This window comes from Nylanderia fulva, unplaced genomic scaffold (assembly GCF_048542155.1).
Source record: "Nylanderia fulva isolate GAGA-0341 unplaced genomic scaffold, ASM4854215v1 Scaffold18, whole genome shotgun sequence".
Lineage (NCBI taxonomy): Eukaryota > Metazoa > Arthropoda > Insecta > Hymenoptera > Formicidae > Nylanderia > Nylanderia fulva.
The window spans coordinates 3,131,510-3,155,798 of NW_028190055.1; the positions used below are offsets into that span (position 1 = coordinate 3,131,510).

Consider the following 24,289-nt stretch of genomic DNA (forward strand, 5'->3'; position numbering starts at 1 on the left):
CGTAATATTTTTCAAGCTACGATGTATTTCTTATTATTACAGACGTTTGGCTCTCATACACGCGCATCTCTCTCTCTCTCTCTCTCCTGCGGAAACTGTAATAACTCTCTTCGTCATCAAGCATAAAGTAGAGAAACTCTCGGAGAACAGCTGTTATTTAATTTACGACCGGCGCGGGATTTTGTGCCTTTCGTAAATCGAAATGCAAATACGCTGTATGTCACTGTCTCGGATAATCCTTGATATAGCTGCATTCAAGTGCCTTAAGAACAGTAAGAGGTCGAAGCGAGGCTGCTTCTGCCTTAATGAGACTGCCTGGTAATTGTTTGTACGTCAGTTGCCTCTCAAGATAAAGCGTAAAACGTAAGCGCGGGATCCCTCGTCGAATTATAGTGCCCCCCCGTTATATTTCGCGAGGCTCAAGTGGAAAACATCAACGTATACGACGACATGTATTTTATCTACAAATATATCGTGAAGTTATATGTACGTGTAAGACGGGCGATATATTGTTGCGCGTAAAAGCTCCACATTTTCATCTTGCAATTAGCGCGCGTTGATTCTTGTCTATTCGTTATGTAACGCGTTTTGGTAAGAAGCAAATTTGCGTTAAACAGGAGTGCATTGAAGAGTGCAACATGCATTATTCTTTCTTGCGATTTGAAATGTGTGAACTGAAATAAAAGTATACAGAGTGTATCTAAATATGTTCATTGAAAAAGATTATTAAATTGATAAATATTTATTTCAATACTGCGTGATAAATCATTTATTTGAAAAAAAAAATAAGTATTTATTTTGAAAAGGATTTTCTTATATCAAATAAATATTTTTCACATCAAATTAATATTAGTAGTTTTAAATAAACGATTTATTTTAGGTAGTATTGAAATAAATATTTATTCAAATTCAATAAATTTTTTTTTATTGTGCAGAAAATTTTGGGGGATGATTCTTTGTTGAAAATTAAGGGGAATTTCTTATACAAACATATACTCTTATATCCCTCTTTGAGAAGTTTTTATTTTTTTTCTCAAATTTCAGACAAATTAAATAAAAAAAGTAAAACTTGGCGTATATTTTCCAGTAATAAGAAGGATACTTATTAATATTTTTTTCATCTTCTTATATCGTTATAAGGAAATGAAACAAACAACCCCTATTTAATTTCTTATCACAACTTAACTTAATTTTTTATAACAAGTCCTCCCCTTAATTTTCGACAAAGAATCATCTCCTAAAATTTTTCGTACTTATTTAGATACATCCTGTATAATTTCAAAATATATGGAACTTGAACAAGGGGGTAGATAGAAAAACTTAACATGTCTGGCCTCCGGCATTTACTTAATTATAAATATGTTCCATGTATAATAACTATGACTCGAATACGAGAAACTTGCAAACATAAATGTTTCAAAGATTACCTGTCGGAATAAATGGAAACTTCCATTCGGGACTAAGAAGATAAGTCTGTCCATTTTCTCAAGAGAAGAAAATTCTGTTGGATTTTTTAAAGTAAACGCGCGGATACAGAATTTTTAATAAAAAATAAAGTCTATTTAAAAGAAGAGAGAGGGAGGAAGAAATTAATTAAAAAAAAGGAAGATTTCGTTATTAATTTGCTTTTTCGTGAAGCCTAATAATTCATTAAAATCCAGTACGATTTCAATCCCTCCGCGCAGATCAAACAAAACCTATTTCAGTCTCAATAGTTCTATTTAGGGAAACATAATTTTTCCGAGCCACGTATATACATTATGCACAGATCGCATTACACAAATATCATTTTCCATCTACCATTCCGCACTTTGCTCGAAACTTATTCAATTTCTCCGCTCGGATGTTCAAAGAACCTTGTACTTTTCGCCGATTCGTTCTTCGGAGGCAGCGTGAAATTCGAAAAATCAAAGGTGTCCGAACGGTGTCCCTTCAAAGTGTCCGGCGGGAAAGTGATATAAATTAATTATAGAGACACATCCTGACACGTTAAGCTGACTGTGGGATAAGACGGTCTTATAGGAAATTTTTCCAGCCCTCGTCGAGCCTCCTCTCTCTACGTAAAAGCTACGTCCCGGTGATAAGAAGCTCCCGCGGGAGTTCGTCGGCGAAGGAGTAACCTTGTATTATGCGAAAGAGAGACCCGTAAGATCCCTCGGGGAACACCTTTTCTTACCGCTTACGACATCGTCCTTCTGTCCGGCTTATGTCACTCTGACGTACGCGACGCGCGAGGATCGTTGATAGGCTCACAAATTTTTTACGAGGCTGTTTCCTACTTCGAAATGTCGCGTTGCATTATCGAGAACACGTGTCATCCCCGTGTCTGTTATTATAAATAATAATACCATGGTGGAAATTATTCAATAATATGTGCGTTCTCGAGACCGTTTGATCTTTTAAGTCTAAAACGTTTTTCGCTGACTCTATTAATTTTGTCGTGGCAAATATTTTTTCGCTCTCAACCTGTTTTCATATTTTAATTATATTGTTTGAAATTATACATGTTTGAAATTAATTTTTTTAGAATAATTTATGTAATTATAAATACGTGCGTGGGCGAGAGAGAGAGAGAGAGAAAGAGTAAAAATTATAATGATATGATATTCCTATATTTTCCGTCTGAATGGGAATGTTATTTGTTTACGAATAATATAATGAATCGGAACATTGTTTGTTTACGAATAATATAATGAATATTCTAATTATTTTAATTTAAATAATAATGAGAAGAATATAATATAATTGAAATTGAAGAATGTAATAGAGAGAATACAATTTGTGATATATATTTTACGATATTATATATATAATTTCATTTTTTTATTAAAAAATAATTTTAATATCAAGGGTTAATTTAATTGATAATGCGTAAAGATTTCGTACGTATAAATAATTAATATCTGGAGGAAAATTTAAAAAAAATCGACAATTTTTAATATTTCACGATGATTTTAAATTATTTTTTTATGTTAGGCATTCGTCTTTCTCTCTTTTGACCCATATAACTTTATATATACACGTCCAACGCAATACATCCTTCCATTGGATGTGTATACCTACATATATATTTCATTTCCGGAAAAGTCTTACACGTTCTTTTTTCGCTTTAGTGTAGAAAATTTTGGGCAAATATAGCGTATGAATACAGAAAAAGCGTATATAAATAATACATACGTCAAATTTTAACTCCAATCTTTTTCCACATATGCGATTTACAAAAGTTTAAGTAAAATAAATTGCGTGGAAATTATTGTTATTTTTACGCCAGATTTTTGTTTCATATCATGTATTGTATATATCTGTTGAAAATGGATAAAACATTGACCATCCCAATACTATCGTGCTTTTCAACATTTATCTCAATTTACAGAATCCTAATAGCAAAGTAACAGCTTAGCTTTATCTTCCGTACGTTCCGGGCAAGGAAATTCGTCGGGATATTTATTTTGCGTTTCGTCGGACGAACCATTATGTTCTTCATTTCGTCTGCAAACAAGACGATAAAACGTGTCATGCGCATTCCTTATGGTAAAAGCACGACGCGCCGTTTAGTTTTACTTCGATATTAGCGCTTTATTTCGACATCCGGCGACGACTTCCGGCGGACGCTGCAAAAGTGGTCGTCGTCGTCGTAAATTACGACGATATTCCGGCGACATTTGGTTATTGCGGCTATATCTCTTCCGCTTGTACGTTAATGGAATTAAACTCCCAGGTACAGCCGGGCGAGACCAAAGTTCGAGAACGAGTTTCGAGTTTGAAGTGATACTCGTTAACTCGAACCCTTTATGGTCGTTTCTCGAGCTAGTTTATGTTCTGATTTCGAGATCGTCGGAAATCGCGGCGATCCATCCGCGAAGGATGGCGATACATTCTGCTATGAGGATATTCTTTCACGCGAAACGCAATATGAGAAGAGAGAGAGAGAGAGAGCAAAATTGCTTCCCCTTATCTTTAATACGCTGCTTCGAAATTTATTACGTCACGAACGAAACGTTAATTCCGAGAGAAAGATTCTTGATTTCTCTTCCGAAACCCTCTTTAAATGTCATTTCTAAAAGATTTACTGCTTCATCAAAATTAACTGCGAAATTAAATTCTTGATTTCCAGTTCGAAGAATCTCCGATACACCCTTTACACTTTACAAATGTTAAAGTGCAATTTACGATTTGTAAGATATTTGTACGTCGCCTCACTGTTGTCTCTCTTCGAAAATGGATCGGTCGACCCTTTGTGAATCGATCTCGGCTATAATTGTCACTGACGTCAAAAACAAAGTGCTGACACGTCACCGATGCATGTGAACGAATCTTTATAGCTCGGCGGATGTCGTTTCGCCGGAAGTAATATCGGTCGAATGCCGATACCATTTTCATCATTTCGCATCGGACCGAACGCGCCGTTCTCTGCCTCCCGCCATTGCCATAATCGATATCGTATATCGTATATAACCCGTGCATAATCCGCGACTAACTGTGCACAGGTTCGCGCGACCAAACCGCATACGGTGACTTCCGGCGAATGCAACCGCGCTCGCTCCATTAGCTCGCACGATATAAATCGCGCAAATTTCTATGCGCGTTGCTCTAAACTATTTACTATGTATATATAGAGAGTGTCCTGTAAAGACCGGATCGACATTTAAGTTTCTGCATTGAAAATTTTTCAACTAAATATTATTTTGTTAATTGAACATGTGAAAATATTTTAATTAAATATATTAAATCTAATAGTGAATTCGGTTGGACGCTACCACTAGTGCGCACTTCTGAGTGCATATAAAGGTTATCGCAGACAATTTTACAATGTAATTAAAAAATAATTAATAGTAAAAAAGCTTATTATCATTATTCATATTGAACAACAATAATAATAGTTCTTACTATTATTTTCCTTTTTTAATTACTTGTGTCATTGTGAACTTGTGTGTTGATAAATAACCTTTATATGCACTCAGTACGCACTAGTGCATCCAATCGAATTCGCTGCAACAAAACATATATTTGACTTAAATACTAATATGTGTTCAATTTTAACAAAATGGTAATTTAGTCAAGTTAACAAATATTTGTTTTGCGCGTGGGATCATTTGGAGACGATTTTTCCTCAGCAAAAATGTCCAAGTATCAATGATTTTCGAGTTATATAAGCGATTGGAAATAAAGAGTTTTTCGCAAACTAAGAAAATATTAACAAAACCGCATTCTTCAATTAATTTCAAGTAGAGTTTACTTTAATAGAATTTTAATTTAAAGCTCAGTTACAAAGATGCAGGATGGCAAAAATTGGGAATATGCGAAAAATGATGACCTCTCTCGACATTTTCGCTGGAGAAAATCGTCTGCAAATGATCCCAAGAATCTATCCTTAAACGTTGATCCGGTCTTTACGCTCTGTATATATTTATTTATTATATACATATAAGTATATGTATATATAAGGTGCTTATGCATGTCGACGCGCGCGATTTTGATGTCTTTCTACTCATTTAAACTGTCTCATTAGCAACGCGATGTTAATTCCTAGTAGCTGCCCGCTTATTGCTGGTATAAACACGTCATTTACGTGGCGACTGAACACGATCGATTTTCGTGTCGCATTTTGCGACAATCTATGGCATCGAAATAATGCATGCATATTCAGAGAATTGCTTGTTAATATTAAATGAATAATGGTATTTTAAACGAAAATACAATGCGAGATAATCCGGATAAATTACAGTAATAATAAATTCTCCTCTGTAAATGGTAGAGGAAGGGTGATTTGCGCTATAATTTTTACAGGAACTTTGTAATCTTGTAAAAGATGACGCTAAGGGATGAAAGGTGTGATAAGAACTGAAAGAATCGCTCGAAAAATTCTTTCTTGACACCCATGATTGACACAGGTCTTATCCAGAACAGCTGATTAAGTCAAGTTTATTCAATGTATTGTTGACACTAATAGGATAGCGTAATCCGCGTGTACAATCAGCCAAAGTTCTTAAACATGACAGCATAACGTAACAACATCGTGTCTGATACGATGTTAACACGCTCGTTGTCTGCGAATCTGCAGGTGCAGGGTGTAGATGCAATATCGTCTTTGCGTGCCAGAAAGGCGATCTGTAAACTGCGATAATGTAACGACACTTTGTCGGAAAAGTTCGATATTCCCAGATGAGGTTGCCTCGAATCTCAGTTTTAACTATGGCCTTAAAATTTTTTTTAGTTTTAACTATGTACAGGGTGTATCTAAATAAGTGCGAAAAATTCTAGGAGATGATTCTTTGTTGAAAATTAAAAATTAAGTTTTTTTTTTTAAATATTAATGAATATCCTTTTTATTAATGGAAAATATCCTCCGAGTTTAATTTTTTTTTAATTTATCTGAAATTTGAGAAAAAATAGAAACTTTATTTTTACCTTCCTCTTTAGAAAAATATACCTAACTCCTCAGGGAGAGATATAAGAGTATATATGTTTATATAAGAAACCTCCCTTAATTTTGAACAAAGAATCATCTAAAATTTTTCGTACTTATTTAGATACACTCTGTATAATTGAAAGAGCAAAGATGGAAAATTTACAAAAAGACTTTAGATCCGAAATAATTTCGAGTATTAGAGAATTTAACAATTTCTGTTTTTGAATTCAAGTTTTAAACCGCATATGTTTGATAAATTCTCTGGATAAAATCGTGTGTAAATTAACGAATTGATAAATTGTAAACACAAGCTCCGTACGTAGATATGGATTAAACATAATATGAGAGCGCAATGTAATAAATGATTATATTCGCGGAATAATGTGTAAAACTTGTCGATTTTTCATTTAAAATTTGGACTATTTATTTATAATAATATCTAAAAAAACATCAAATTTATCTCAATCTGTTTTGAAAAATGATTTCTCTCGTTCTCAATTGGCACTTTTGCACGATTTTTTTATGCCATAAAAATTATTTTTTTAAATTATTATTTTATAAATTTATTTTATATTGAAAAAAATTTAAATGTGAAAAAATTAAAAAAGTAGCTTTATTCGATCACTGGTCTGAAAATATATTGTAGCTTGTAATTATATTTAAAATAAAGGAGCCTTGATCGTCTTAATATTGTAGCGAATGTTTTATTGGCATATATGTTGCAATATTTTTTTCGATATCAATTTCACTTAAAATTGAATTTTAAATCTCATATAGATAATTTATGTGACAGGAAAATAATTTGATCAAAAGAGGAAATCAAATTTATCATGTCATTGCTTTCCACTTATAACCTATTTTTTCTTATTATATATTCACACTTTTCAATGGAGCTTTCAGCTATTTTTCGATCACGTTCGACGATGCAAATTCGCGCTACCTACAACATAGCCGTTTTGCAAGAAAAAGTATGCAAACGAAATTCTCTTTTTTTTTTTCGCTATTTCCCGACAAGCGATTTTCTAATTTTTCAGGTTTATCGATTACCCCTAAATTACAGGGTATCTCGCAGATGTATATATGTATACATACTTCGGAGAACGTTATATGAAACCCCAACAAGGTTTTCGCGTAATACCGCATTCTCTCTCGTACATAAGTCCGGTTCGTGATATGTCCGTGCGCTTATAATTCCTACGAAATTGATTCGATTACCTGGAGGTCCACCCGAGTCTCGCAGAGATCGCCCGTATAGCCGAGCGGGCAGAGACAGACAGCGGTGTCGCCTCCGGTCGTCAGGCATTTCCCACCGTGGGAACACGGCACCTTGCTGCACCTGTCGGCCGTGCACTCCTCTGAAACGACAATAAATCAGGCGATTTAATAAAAGTTTCAGCGGGACGGGGACGTAAAATCGAGAGAGAGAGAGAGAGAGAGTTACACACGCGAGCGAGAATCGGATCCAGGAGAGGTGGTGAGAGAACCCGACTTCGACTCTCGACACGGGAGATTTCGACTCTTGCGAGAGATAAAACCAATAAAACCGCTCGCGCGCGCACTTCGACAGGCCGTCCTGTCCGATTTATCGGAGCGTGGAAGTATCAATTTCTCTTCCGCCTCATCGTATTTTCGACGGTATCATTTAGCGGCCAACATTGACGAAGGAGGGAGAAAGGGGATTTTTTCGTTCACGACGTGTACGTCAACGATCCCGCGAAAATGGTAGCTTTTCGACGTTCCAGCTTTACGATGGGACAGCCTGTCGGAAAACCTGCCGGATTCTTCTCCCTCCTAGTCGCGAGATTTATACATTTAACATTGCATCGTGATTTTCGTTGTACGCGTCACTGGAGGCTTCTGTACAGCCTGTATTTCCAACCCGAAACCATGCGCGTTGCGAAACGAGTTATTTTAGCTTTTATTTGGTCGGAATTGCATTTAAATTTGATACATATTTTATATACGTGTACGATAAAATTTCTTGCCACGAAACAAAAGAGAAACTGAATTGAAGTCTATTAACCGAAGCTAATTATTCGATTCAATGCGCAGCTCTTGCAAATAATAATCAAAATGTGTTCATTGTCCAATATTATAATTTATAATTTGAATAAACGATTCAATTGTAACTTGATATACGTTAAAAAAAAAAAAAAAGCGTATATCAACAATGGGATAAGATCGTCATTACGAAGATAATCGAATTGCTGTCGATTTCAACGCGATTTCAACAATGAATGATTCGGACGATTTTTATTTTCTACTTCGATTATTCGAGCGAGGCCCTCAAACTTTGGGAATTTCAAGTTTTCCAATCTAATGGATGTTATCTTTTCACGAGTCTGCCTATGGCTATATATGGTAACCGTAGACCGAGTCGAAAAGTAACGCGAAACTTTCGATTTAACCTGCCTCGTCTGCTTCGTGCCACGCCATTGTAACAGATCGATAGTCGCAGACTGAAAATAATGGAGCGAAATAATAGCTAAAGGAATAATTTATTCCGCTAATTGATGTTTCACATATTAATGAGACCCTACGTTATTTTACTAGCACGTAAAAATCAATGCTTTCCGCCAAATACGTTGCTCCGACTCTCATTTAGAATTGATCACTTTTCTAATTATCATAAATACAATTTTAGTCTTTAATTTTTACACAATTTAATGTTTCATCTTAAATTATAAGGTAATTTTAAATATTTATTAAATTAATATTGACGTTATTAAATTATTAAATATAAAATATATTTTATCGTTAACTAAACTTATAACATTTTTAAAATTTATAATACAATTATTTTGCATTAGTATTAACAAATTTTTACTTATTTTTAGATATGATAAATTTTATAAATTCTATAAACACATAACACTATATTCAACAAATCATAAATATATTGAAATCCTTTATTTCTTTAAATTCTTTATTCTCCATTTTTTCTGGGATGTATTTTCAGCATTATATATTTCAAAATATGTATAAAGCATGCATAAAATGTTTGTAAAAACAATAATAAATTGCGAATGTATGTAAATTTTATACGCGCAAATGAAATATATGTATATCAATTACCACGGGTTACACATTAACATATAAAACATAAATAAAAAACAAGTTCTGCTCAATTAATATTTTGTGCAATAGTATCTTGTTGGATATCGATCAATATTTGATAAATTATAGTTGCAAGCTGATAAAGAGTATTTCGTGTGTGCAATATATAACCGATTAACCTGTATGTAACTGATTACGCTCGAGGACATATTTTAATTAGTTCTAATACATATTCGTATAGATCTGTTTATTATGTATACGTATATGGACAGAGAGACTTTCGATTCTGAAAAATATATATAACTTGTATTGATAATATATACTTTTAATAGATGGATAGTTCAAAAAGAGAGAATGTATAAATAAAAAAAGCACAAATGTGCATATTTCATCATAAAAGACTGAATAAAATAAAATTATTAACGATTGAATAACACAAAATAAAAAAAATTAATAGCTAAAACTTCAGTAAAGCTTTTAATGAAGAATCAGACGTTTATATCAAGCAATCAGCACAAATTTTTCTTGATATCCATACCAAGTAAATTAAATAAATCCCTCAATTCTTTACGAGTTCAGAGAAGTTTACTAAAATAAAATCTCGAATTTCTGTTCGACGCGCCGACACTCTAGTTTGTTGAAAATAAAAATAAAATTATTCGTGCGAAATGTAACACGTGTTTTTTTCAATTTGTTTTAGTACAAATGCTTCTGCCCGCAAATATTCTGCATTTGTATTCACCATTCATTTACATTAACTTATTATTATACAAATGTATATTGTTTATTATTAATATATCCGTCGAGCGATTGGTTCGAATCAAACCGATTACAAATATCTGAATTATATTCCGCATGTATTAGGAACAATGGCACCCACGATATTACAAAATGGAGATAACATTCGGCTGGTTACATCGTGATATAAATACCAGGCAGATGTCCATTACTCAGAGGTAATTAATGCGACATACGCGAAGCAGCTGTTGGATATATATATAGCCGGACCTAAACGACTTCCCCCAAATGTTGACAATTAATTACCGACACTCCGGTATAGAGATAACAATAATTATTCACGATAATCATAGCCTTGTCTGACGACGTAGCGATCTCGCCTTTCGCTCATCTTTCGGAGTAAAATCGTCCCGTGTCTCGCTTGCCGATGTAATTAAACGAAACTTTCAAATATCGCACAATTCAACTTTTTTTTCTCCAACGAGAAAAGTTCGACAAACCGTAAATTTAAAAAAATCTGAAACTACATACGCGCGCGCGGAACAGAGTAATACAATCCTGCTATAGAACTATTTTTCGTTGCGGGTAAAAAACAGTGATATTAAAAAGAAGGCAAACATCCTTTTAACTTTACAACGAATTGCGAATCTGTTCTATTACATACGAGATATCTCATATTACGAGAATGTTCAAGATTATGAAAAGAACCGAATAGAAATTGTTATTATATTTTTTATTTATATATATTTGATAATTTTACTATTTAATTTTATTATATTTTTGCGACATCAAATAGTGTATAATAATTCATTTTTTTAAATTGAATGTTTGACACACATGTGAAAAGATTTTTTTTTAATTTTTATCGCGTATTTAATATTCGATTTGATTTTGATAATGTTATAAAAGTCTTGAAGGAAAGTTGGAAAGTTATTTTCTTTTGAAGATTGTTGCTGCTTTTTAAAAATGTGTCATTTGCTAAGAATAAGTCTGAAACACTACTCTGTATTTATAATGATGTATTTATAAAGTATCCAACTTTTTCCATTTATACATCGTCGAATATATTCTACTAAATATTTTAGATAGGTTTCTTTATTATCTTTTTTAAAAGTCAGTTATTTTTATTATTTTTTCGACTAATATTTTTATCGCTTGTGAATTTTTATTACTATTTTTGGATTTTTCAAGTATTTTTGAATTGTTGGTTGACATATAATGCTATATTAAGTTTAACAAAATAAATATAATTGGCCGAGAAATGTCAGCACGGATATAGGATGACATTTATCCCAAGTGCATATGTTATATTTCTGTCATAAACATTTACTTAAGTAAAAGCATATAGCTTTCTTCTCGTAAGAAATCAATTGCCGTGAAGTAGAAAAATAAAAGACAAATAAATTTGATATAAAACCGACACGCGTCATTTATAACCGTGCAACAAAATAATAAAGTGACTCGCGTATTTATAATACGCAGGAGAATTATTATTATTTACGTTCCGTCGCGCGAGAAATGTATAAAGTTGACGTATAGCTTGGGCGCTAAAGTATTTGAAATAATTAATTACTATAAACTCTAATTAGCCGCCTTACAGCTACGACACAATCGGCCAGACGCTACCGGGTGACCGAATTAACAGCTATATCGGCAAACGGACAACAGGTGTCACATGAATTTAGTTGGCAAATCCTCCGACGCCCGCTCGATTTAACTCCGAATATATTCTTCGTTTTCTTTTTTTTTCCTCACGACGAGAAGCGGTTCCCCAAGTAGTTCGAAGTCCCGAGCGCGCATCTCGAAATTTAATTCGCCGAGAAATACAATTGTATTCAGCCGGAGATTCACCATCTTATGTCGAACGTTGCGTTGCACTAGACTTCAAAATAAAAAAAAAAAAATTATAAAATCCATCGAATCTACCCAAGCAATTTGATACCGAATGACGTCATTAGACGTCAAAATGACGTTATTTGGGTATCTATGTGAAAGCGTCTTGTACAGAATCGCGGTCCGAAGAATTTCTCGCGTCATTGATTGGAAGAGAATAGAACGCATATACATATGTATACGATTTAAATAGAGGTAGAAGCGTCGTAGAAATTATTCAATATCTGGGAAACTTAGACTCGGCGAAACCGGATGCTGCGCCGTGATACACTGTACGTACCTACGTCGAATCCATTCGCGGCGTCGCCTTGCGGGGCCAATGGGAAGCGATAGTGGTGCTCGTTCGCCTCCAAATGCCGGATACAACCCTTAAATCCTGTCCTCACCGGAAGGCGCTCCAAACCGGTCGTGTTTCCGGGTCCGCCGACGAAGAGCGGCTCGCGGAACGTAATTCTCGAAAACAAGCCCTGGAATTGAGAAGCCAGAATTCTCCAGTTACACGTGTGCAGCTGCAGGGTAACACGCTCTCTGGCCCGGCAGCGCAATTGCGGCCTCCTGATTAATGCATGAAATACAGTCGGCATATAAGCCCAACCGACGTTGGGCCGTTCTCTTTGTATATTTCAAAGTTGACGATATACATAGCACAGCGATACATATACATATATATATATATTATGCATGAAAAATATTTCTACAAAATACAATAGACCGAAAAGAGATGAAAATTCTAGATGAATAAATAAAAGCCGAATGGAGTACGAATGAAATTTTCTTCTTCATATACGCACACAAAACTTGAGTGAAAAAAATGTAATTAATGCCCTCTGTTGCGCTAACACTCTGGTATAATAATAGAAAATCTGAAAATAAAGATATATCTGTGCAATGAATTTGTTGCTAAAAGTTTGTAATATCAAATAACTACGTTGTGAATGAAGAAGCTAGTTGCGAAGCGAATAAATGAAAATTTAAAGCCGGGGGCTACAATGCAGCGCAGTTATTGCGGAAGAAGTACCGCGTATAAGAGCGACGTGAAATAGGAAATTCCTCCGTGTCTTTTAAAATCCGTGCTATTTTCGTGTCGCGCATTTTTCACATTCCCTATCTCGTATCAGACGACAAACTATGCCCATTGTCAGCCAGATAAACGTCGCTTTATCGTGCATTTTGTATTTGAACGCGTGCGCGATCATAGGTTTCCATTGGTGAAAAACTCTTCAAATCGAACGAGAAGTTCGTCGAAGACGTTGCTAACCAGTTTTACTTGGGTTTTTTGTTTTTGCTTCCTTTTCCGAAGTGAAGAGAATGTGGCAAGGAAAAAGAGAGAGGGGGGAGAGAGAGAACAGAAAATAGTGGAGAGGTCAGGGGTGGCTTCTCTAATTACGACGCTGTCGTTAGGACACCAAGTGCTTAATGGCACTCTAGGATAAAGTGGGCTTGAAACGCGAAGCCATTTGCCGGCGTTGCTGCTCGATTTTAAAGGTAATTAAACCTAACCTGGGAAAAACAGATGGGTTGAGAACTAGCCGATAATTCCTCGTTATCATACCGCTATCCTGAAACGCCCGTGAGACTCGTTGAAGAAAGAGGATTGGCGTAAAAAGTCAATGAGACATTTATCGACTTGCTCTCCTAATGACATTCAGAATCCACGTTGTTGATTGCTCAGCTCGAAATTACCTCGATTATACATATTTTTTCATCACATTTATATATACAGGGTGTCCGGTAACTAACGGACCAATGATTAAGGGCGGATTCTCTGGCCAATTTGGAGACGATTTTTCCTTAGCAAAAATGTTGAGAAGTCAATAATTTTCGAGTTATAAGCGATTGAAAAAATAGGTTTTTTGAAAACTAAACGTTTTGGAGTGAAAAGTCTAACATAATTACATTCTTCAGTTAATTTCAGGTAGAGTTTATTATAATAAAATTTTAATTTGAGGCTTAGTTATAAAGATACATAATGACAAATATTGGAAAGTTGTAAAAAATGATGACCTTTTTCGACATTTTCGTTGAGGAAAAATCGTTCCCAAATTGACCAAAGAATCCATTTGTAATCGTTGGTCCGTTAGTTACCGGACACCCTGTATATATATTTAAATTTACATTATGATGTATCGAGAGACTTATACAATTTCTCAATCTGTTAGAAATAGATATTCAGCAAAAATAAATAAATAGTTTTTTAGAAATTCATTTGAAAGTTTGAGAAATTAATAATATATATTTAAACTTTTCAAAGTTTGGAATGCGAGACAACTTTCTTTCGGTTATAAATATTTTCGATTACATATTTCTTTCATCATATTTATATATTTATATAACGTTACGATATATCGGGAGAATTTTATAACTTCCTAATTTTGAGAAATAAAAATTCAGCAAAAATAAGTCGAACATGTAGAATAAATGTTTAAAAAATTAACTTGAAAGTTTGGCAAATTAATAATATTATATATTTATGCTTTTTGAAACTCGGAACACGAGACCGCCTTCTTTCGCTTGTACTACAGACTCACTTTGTGACACCTGTCCTCGCCTAAAAAAGATGTATTTTATTTAAGATCAGTGTTAAGTTAAGAACTTTGTAAATTAGTGAACTAGTTCATAAGTATCTCCGAAAGACTATCCGTTATCACCGGTGTAAAAAGGCGCCGTAAGTTTCGCTTACACTTCTGATCCTTCGTCTTGGCGCTGCATCTCATTTGCAAAATAACAAGGCAAACGAGCGTTGCAGTGTCGCTAGGAAGCGATGCAAACCAAATTAAGAAAAAAAGGGCAAAAATACGCGCATAATACAAGTGCTACAAATACGATTAAAACGAGGAGCGCGCTAGTTAACACTAAGATTCACGAATTTATTTGCAAAACGACTACAGCAACCTCGCTCTACACGTCAAAGAACATTATACGGCGTTTGCATCAGAAAGGAGTTGCATTACGTTGCGGCACGTTGATGCATTGTAAATTAAGTTGCCGACTCTTAATTAAGCTAGATTTTGTCAGACTAGAAAAAGGTCTGTAACCGAAGAGTAATCTAAATACACACCGAAATAAAAAATTAAATTATTACGTGTGTGTGTGTGTGTGTGTGTGATTCCGTGAATATATTAAATTGATATTTGACAGAAATATTATAAGTAAAAATTAATTAACGTATCATTTTGTATCACATCATTAAACTATTATTATGCAAATGCAAATATACTCGTATATGTATATGTGCGTGTATGTATGCATATATTTAGCGTATAATTTTAAAGAGTGATAAAAACAATTTCTCATCGAATATCGGAATCTTGCGGCCTATAAATTATGTTTAATAATATGAAACCACTGATTCAATTATCAATAATTGCAATTGTTGTCTCTTTTTCCTCTTTTCTTTTTCATATATTGATTTATGTAATAATTGATTTATTAAATGATCAATGTAATCGTGTAAATTACACAATTTGAAGAAGACTAAAATAATTGTCAATAATGCTGCTGATTAAAGTTAATAATTATGATAATTAATATTTTTTGAAAATATTTAGAGAATCAGAATAATTGTTGAAAGTGTAAGATAAAATATAAATAAAATATAAAAATTTTGAATTTAAAAAACTTAAAATAGTATTGAACCTATCAATTCTTAATATAGTTAAGTGTAAAAATGAAATATTTCTTCGCAACTGTTAAAGTTTTGAAAAATTATTCTTTTACTACGTGAATATTGAATCAATCGCTATCTTGATAAGTCCAAACGAGCACGAGGTCAATCGTTTGGGTCGGATTAATATGGAAAAGAGTGAAATCGATAGACGATTACTTGGCCGGAAGTACTTTATTCAGACGAGTTTTATGGGCAATGGCACTTTTTTCTGATTAGATTGATCGAAGGTGCGGTCTTGTTCCAGGGTGTGGTTCTCCGCTTTTAACCTCCGCCATCTGTCTCGATATATCCGACTTGTTGTACTCTTTAGCTTCTTACGTCATTCATTACTATCGCATTCTCCAAATATTTCACACGTGTTCTATTTTCGCAGGAATTATTTTTGCGCAAAAGATATTACTGCTAAATGCATTTCATGACAATTCAATTTTTCTATTTTTACATGTGTTATTAAGTTATTACTGTGTTCTAAATTATACTTATTGCTTTTAATTCTTAAACTCTCATTTAAAATTATTGCAAAAGGACTTAAATTCGAAATAAATGTTGAAATGTTAATGTTAAAATTATATCAATGCTAAGAAAGAATGAAAAATGCGACAATAATAAATTATAATCCCCTTTCAAAGTATACTGTTCGTATCTTATCTCTTATGATATCTAGGGCAGCGAAAATATGGAAAACTTCTCATGCGGAGCTTTTGCGGCTTCTGCAGCAAAATGAGAATTTTCAAGAAAGTCAAAGTTTTGTTGCGGTAACATTGTATAACGTGTTTTAGCACATATCGATATAACCCGCGACAAAGTTTCGACTCTGCGCGCAAAATAAAAAAAAATGAAAAGAAGGTCAAAAATTTCGCGCAACCCATATGGAACACTTCGAAACGAAGTTCCGTTCCATGTATAAGAACGTTTCTTCAATTCCTGGACTACATTCTCTCATTAAAGTTTCCGGAAAGTTTTTGTGAGATACAACAGCGTTTAATGCTGGTTCCATCTCAGCGCCATTAAACTTTTTGGAAGTGAATCTCTCTCTCTCTCTCTCTCGTCGAATGGAAACAATTTTATTTTACTGCACAGCCATGAGCATTTCGAATGGCATTCAAAATAATGATCATTGTTTGCATGGCGATGTACTGTCTGCATTTGCATTTTTCCATCTGCGTGCTTTCAGATTCGTCCATTAGTTTTTTACAATCGTTTAATTCATCGCATACACATTTTATTTGTGCAATTGGATATTTTCAGAACGAAATTTATTTAACGAAAAACTGACGTCTCTGGAGTCGAGCTTTACTAAACTAAAGAAATAAAATGCTTATTTACCGCGACGAATTATCACGATCAATTGAATTTCTCATTACACTGTTACATAAAACACGAGCTACAGAGAGGTCTCGAGGGAGGTGCGCGAGTGTCGCCCTGTGAAAATCTCGAGAATTCGAATAAACTCACCGGTAATCTCGATAATATACGTTCCGCCTGGCTGCGGAATATCGATCGCCTCATTGAACTCACGATATATATATATATATATATATATATATATATATATATACATATATATGGGCAAATAATATCCAACATCTGGCCTTGATGGAAATAAAATGAAGTGCTCTCACCTTCGATCGTCCCTCCACTCTCTTTTCCTGATTTAGTTGGATCCAGGCGTCCCATCGATGTCTGTAGACACTCAGAGTGTTCCACTCATTCAGCTTCACCGTTTCCGTGCTCCTGACCGTACCCACGCCACTGCCGCAGTCGAACCTTAACCGCAGAAAATACAAGGATACGTCGTTAATCGATTAGGAATGTCAGGCACGTAGCGAAATATCAGGCATCGTCGAAGCGGAATCTACAACAATGTCCTTTTGATACATCGCCGGAGTGCGGTGGAACTTAATCGCGGAAAATAAAAGAGAACTCGCGCAATTAAATCATGATAATAAATAATGATTGTGAAAAGAAAGAGAGCAGTTTATTCCAAAAATGTCGAAAAAGGATATTTGACGTTTCTTCTTTTTTCTCTATTTTTCTATTTTTATATAAATGCAATTTGTGTATAGAAAAGACTACAGTTCCTAGAAGTAAGAGACAATGTTTTAATTTTTACTTGGAAATAAAATGGCGTCCATAATTAGCACAAAAACAGTGATGAAAATTGTCCTATCTTTTAGTAGACAAAATTTTTGATAATATATACATATATAATATATATATATTATAAAAATGACACAATTACACTGTTTTTGTGCTTACTATTTTACGCCATTTTATTCCCAACTAGAACACATTGTCCAGATTTTTACTCTCTAGAAAGGACTATATAGGAGAGCCAAGTTGAATGTATTCGTTTAAGGTTGTCGAATATACAGGGTGTCGAGCGGTCTTGGAAATCCTTAAAATCCTGGAATTGTCCTTGATTTTTTTTTATGTCCTGAAAATCCTGGAATAATGTGTATTTTTTTCATTATATCCTGAATTTTTCTTACTTATCCTTGAAAATGTTAATGTTTGTATAAAAATCTTTTTACAGGAATTTTCAATGCAGATATCTATACTTTTCTCTTAATCTCAATCGCGATTTGTACAGAGGAATTAGAAATACAGAAGAAAAAGCTCTTATCAAATGCTAAAGAAGAATCTGATTTAATTGATAAGGAGGTTCAAAAATTAAAAAATTTAATCAAATAATTATTTATGTTACATTTAATAATTCTTATGATCTCGAAAAATTACTGTACCTTTTACAAGCAACAAAAGTACCAAAGTTTAAGTTAATTTAATTATTTAATTAAATCTTAAATAAAAAGAGAATATATATATATATATATATATATATATATATATATTGTATATATATATATATATATATATATATATATATATTGTATATATATATATATATATATATATATATATAATTTATGTTTTTGTTTCTAATCAACTTTCATATGCTTTTAATTAATAAAAAAATTCCTGGAAAAAAATACTTTTTTGTCCTGGAAATCCTGGAAATGTCTTTGAATTTCTTAACCTTGTTTCGCTAGACACCCTGATATAGCATGCGACAAAATATAGTTCTTTCTCTTTCTTAATATCGTAATGGACGATACATCCTCGTGTGTTAATGATGAAAACGGATGGTCAAGCATTCAATAATGTCTGCCTTCGGTGAAGCATTACTAGTGTCGCTGCCGATGCAATCAATATGGAAATTATCGGCGACGTCTAGTAATCCATTCTCGATCATCGGCGAAAGTAATCCGCTGATATGTAAGCGCGCAGTAATACTCTACGCTCAGTTAATAGAACAACAAATCCACACGGCTGATCATTTAGCGTTCCGATTAATGAATTGTGGAAACGAATCTGGGAAACAATGGACGTCCATCGGCCGGTATTAATGAATAAATTACACGACGCGTTTGATGAATGTGTCTATGAATTTGATATTCCAATCTATGATTCTCGTTATTCTGATCGCGCTGCTAAATTCGAATAGAAGAGTTATCACATACACAAAAATCCGTTCTCGAGAAATATATGTTTCTCTTTCCATTTTTTAATGATTACTTCTCATTTCTGGAATGTCCTCATTTATTATATAAACGTTCTTATTGCTATGTTAATATAATCATTCTTATATGTCATATTTATTATATATTTATTGTTAGAGAAATATAAATATATGTATATATATATGATTAATTGTGACAATTTTTGCTGTTAAATATAATAGTAAGATTTTCGAAATTTTTTAAAATTTATTTTCAGAGTATCCTTCACAACAAAAATGCAAATATGATTTCTAAGGATATCGATATGTTTCAGTACTCCATTATCGTAAATATTGGCGAGAGTATCGACGCGATATTACAAGTGTCATGTGTGGCAGTATAACACTTCGCAACGCGCACTTTTGCAGGCGCAAAACTTTGCGTAGTGCGTTATAAAATAAATCCTACGTCGTCGTTTTCACGGCGAAAAAGTTTTCCCGCCGACGGGGGTGGCGCAAAACGTCGTAAAAAAAAAAAAATAGAAAGAGGGAGGTGCGGAACAGGATCAGAGTATATTGCAAAGGATAAACTTTCAGTTTTTGCGCGGCGCCCATAAATCGTACACGGGTCTCCATTAAGTTACGGCTTATTAAGCTGTAAACGAAAAATTAGTCCCGGCATGGAATACTTAATTAATGACCACGTCAAACTCACGGCGAAGTCTCCGAAATTATGGCGCCGAAGTGTTCTATAAAATGTCTCCCGTGTAACTTTATATTCAATACCTCTGCGCCTGCTTCTTGACGCGGGAATAAAAAAAATCGATGAACCTCGTTCTCGAGACTATTTAAAGAAGTTCGCGCTTATAGAAACCTCGTCGCATCTCGCCGATATTTACGACGATCTCCTCCCTCTTTTAATTTTTTAATTAATAATCTGATCTGGACTTTCGTCTTTTATCAATTTAATCCTTTCAGAAAGTTTGTTATCCGTATCTCTTTCACGACACTAATTCTTTCATGATATTAATTTCGTGATAACGTATTTCTTTTTAATCAGTGCCTTTTTTCGCATACACTTGTACAAATAAAAATTTTAATTTCAATATCGGAGCTGCTTTTCTAGATAAACTCGAATCTATATAAACTGCATCGTTCGATAGTAGAGAAACTAAACCCGTCGTCATTGAATCGGTATTTAATAACGTTAATAACGGTAGTAAGTAACATGAATATACCTGAATTCGATAAAGCCATGATGAAGTATCAAAGCCATAAAATCACCCTGAAGATCGTCCCGTTCGCCCGCAAGAAGGAGCACTCCGTCCCACGCCTCGGGCCGAAATTCCAGCTCCAATTGCACGTGTTTGTAAGCGGCTCTCAAGGCGGGAAAAGCCAGCCAGCCTGATCCTGTGAAACGCGGCGATCTCACTTCAGCCTCTGAAACGCAATTTTCAACTTCGTTAATTTATTTTCGGATTAAATTAGCAGCAATTACATTTACAGTATCGATTAATTTGCAAGGACATGGCAGAAATTTACAGTAATTGCGAATGAAGAAATTGATATGTGTTGAAATATATATCATTCATGGTTCTTGTCAAAAATATATTCAAAAATTTTCTTTATCAGAATTTTATTTTATTATGTGAAAAAATGCAAGTAGAAATATCATTTAAATTAGCTCTTTATAAAAATATCGGTTTAATTGTATAATTTCATTGGAATTATTTTTTATAAAAATTATGAAATTATTCTACTAATATAATTTTCTTTATCTATTATCTAATCTATTATTTTACTATAATAATTTTCTTTATCAGAATATTATTTTATTGTGAAAAAATGCAAGTAGAAATATCATTTAAATTCGCTCTTTATAAAAATATCGGTTTAATTGTATAATTTCATTGGAATTATTTTTTATAAAAATTATGAAATTATTCTACTGTAAAAATTGTCTTAAAATATTATACGCACAATTACAATATACGTGTATTAAAAAATTAAATTATCCATCTATGTAGACTAATGTATCTGTAGGATCTTATGAAACTTATTATAATAATATAAAACAGTAATGGAAAAATGTCCAATATATTTATAACGCATCAGCATATTAATCTATCAATGAAAAATATTGTTCTTCGTGTCGTTGGAGAAGTTGAAGGAAAATAAAAAAATGAAAATAAAAATGAGAAAAGTGCCAGTTTAATATACACACGTGTTTTAAAACGTATCGCGAAATAATCTCGCGAGAGATAGATGCAATTCGTAGTTGGGAGACGTGGGAATGGTTAGCATGCCGGTGCCGTCGACCACTTTTGGGCGGGATATACATCGGCTGCGGCGGGAAAAGAGCGGAAAATCGAGAATTCCGGCCGCACGCGAGGCTTATACGAGGAACGTCCCTTCGCTTCCCGCGATCTACAACCTCGTATCAATCACGTGAGTGTATACCGCAGGGTGCACCCTCGTAGGAGAGGACGACCTTCCCGAGCACGTGGAACACGTGATCGTAAGGGCGACGATAAATCAGGCCGGACCAGAAGAATAGAAAAAGTTGCACCCGTGGGGCCTGGAAATGGAATTCCAGTTCTTGATAGCGCCAGAAATCCTCGACACTATCGCGTATAACAAAGCTCCGCCGCTTCGGAATCGTGCACGCAATTACAAATTGGCGATATCGAGAAGACACGGGGAATTTATCGGACACTGACGTGCGGCCGCAGTGGCGCGAGGAAATTCCTCGATTGATTGGTTTACTACGTCATAAAATCGATTTTCTACGACGTGCGTTGCTTGCTACGCCTATTACTCCATGAGATTGTGACGTGTTATATTATATATATATATATATATATATATATGTGGGTCATTCCACGTCAAATCGGCCACTCCCTCGCCCAAAATTGTATTCAAGTAAATTTAACTTCCACGATACCAAAATTTAGCTTGAAGCATCTAGTTTTTTATGCCGTGTGGCGATTTTGAAAAATGTTAAATAATGACCTTGGTTTTGTCAGTTATATTAAAAATGCTTCTTTCTCTTTTTACTACATTTCTGTGCTAGAATATTAACTAATTATCGTATTCTGCACAATTGCACATTTGGCAGTATTAATTATATTTTTTATATTTTATGAGAAAGCTTTCTGCGTTTATACAGGATTAATATTGTCTGTAGATTATTTTTCAAAGCCCACATTACTTTTTCTTTTCTGAATTTTTTAGGTTTAAGTTTTTAAAATTTAAAATTTTTCAGGCTTTTTAAGTTTGTAAATTTTTAGGGATTTTAAATTAAATTTTAAAAATTGTTATTATTTAAAATGTAAAATGTGGGGCTGAAAAATAATCTATAGACAATATTAATTCTGTATAAACGCAGAAAGCTTTTTCATAAAATATTACAAATATTGTTGAAATGTGCAATTGACACATAATGATATTATTTAACAATTTTCAAAATCGCCACACGGCATAAAAAACTAGATGCTTCAAGCTAAATTTTGGTATCTTGGAAGTAAAATTTACTTGAATTCAATTTTGAGCGGGAAGGGAGAGAAGATGGCCGATTTGACGTGAAATGACCCATATATATCTAATATTTCTTGTTAAATTTTTCAACAATTTTACGAAATAACTTTCCAATTATTATTATTAATTGCAATGAATTTAAAATTACATTTTAAATTTAATTAACTCAAATATAAATATAATCAATTATAATTAATATAAATGTAATTAATTATTCAGTATAAATATTATTTATTATTTAATATAAACATAATTAATTATTTATAACTGTTTAATTTTATATATACACATACGATGCATATACGAACAGCTATGCCAAATTTTAATGTGCAGTAACCAAATAATATAAAATTATAAATAAAATAAAATTGATAAATTAAACAAAAATTAAAGAAAAATTTGTAAAAATAATATAAAATTATTTAATTAGAGAGAATAACTAATATAACTCGTGTGTTCACTGTGAAACATAGTTAAGTGTCCTAAATACACATACACACATCATTGAGCAATACTAATACTCCATAAATTGCTATATTCGCAGTTGAGAATAACTGAGTTGCAAGACTATATATATTCTCTCCTTGCAGTAGAACAAGTACATCGCAAGCGTACCGTGGATTCAACTCTCTCTCACAGTAGAATAAGTAAATTATAGCCGGACCATATATTTCTTCCTTCTAGTAGAACAAGCACATTATATTCTCGAACCAATATAATCCGCTTTTCGATTACACACTCGCAATATTCCGATATGCATAGAATTCACTGTATCTTTCAGTTATAGAATCACCTGCTATATATAAATGCAATTTTTTGTCATTTTTATTTTTAACGTCGCTATAACGAAATCTAAGTAAATAAAGCAATGAAAGAAAATCAATATACATTACGTTTCATCCGTAGCTGTAACATTAAATAATAAATGTAACAGATAATAAAAAATAGATAATGTTGTTATAAACACGCTGTTAAGATAATTAAAAATGAAACGATATACCCGATGCATTTAAATAAATTACAACGCGATGGAGAAGAGACACATTTAGTAGTGAATTTCCGGTCTTCTTTCATCTCGTATTTTCTTTCTTTGTGTGTGTGTGTACATATGTATTCGGCGTACATTGAGAAGCGTTTAAGATACATAGCAAGTAAATGAGTTACTTCACCGCCGTGGGATGCAAAAGGCAAAGAGAAGGAGAGACTCTATTGATTAAAATCGAACATCTCAAAGTTATCGTCTCTGATGTTTGCATCGCGCTCGGCTTAACGCGGGAAACGAACTTCCGGAACGCGGGAAACAACGTTCCCGATGCCTGCGGTTCAGCGAGGCGTGTAAACTCGAACGAACCGAGGAGAAGAGAAGAGAGAGAGAGAGAGAGAGAGAAGGAGAGGAACCGATCGAGAACCCGACGACGGCCCGTCTCAAAAAGAGAGAGTTACGATCTCTCCCGTTTCCCGCGGCGACTTGATTGATCGTTTCGCCATT

The 24,289-nt window shown here is 33.7% G+C and overlaps 1 protein-coding gene and 1 long non-coding RNA gene across 4 annotated transcripts in view; one reads left to right on the forward strand and one right to left on the reverse strand.

Annotated features, from left to right (window-relative positions):
- LOC114935642 (uncharacterized) overlaps positions 1-24,289 on the forward strand; it is a 114,237-nt gene that overhangs the window by 19,808 nt on the left and 70,140 nt on the right. The window lies entirely within an intron of this gene.
- LOC114935634 (EGF like, fibronectin type III and laminin G domains protein pikachurin) overlaps positions 1-24,289 on the reverse strand; it is a 110,841-nt gene that overhangs the window by 18,292 nt on the left and 68,260 nt on the right. For all 3 annotated transcript variants that reach the window (XM_029308511.2, XM_029308512.2, XM_029308513.2), the window contains exons 6-9: positions 20,502-20,703; positions 17,387-17,531; positions 12,378-12,564; positions 7,625-7,764 (exon numbers count right to left, since the gene is read on the reverse strand). In XM_029308511.2, the coding sequence (XP_029164344.2) occupies positions 7,625-7,764; positions 12,378-12,564; positions 17,387-17,531; positions 20,502-20,703 (674 nt within the window). The remainder of the gene's footprint in view (positions 1-7,624; positions 7,765-12,377; positions 12,565-17,386; positions 17,532-20,501; positions 20,704-24,289) is intronic.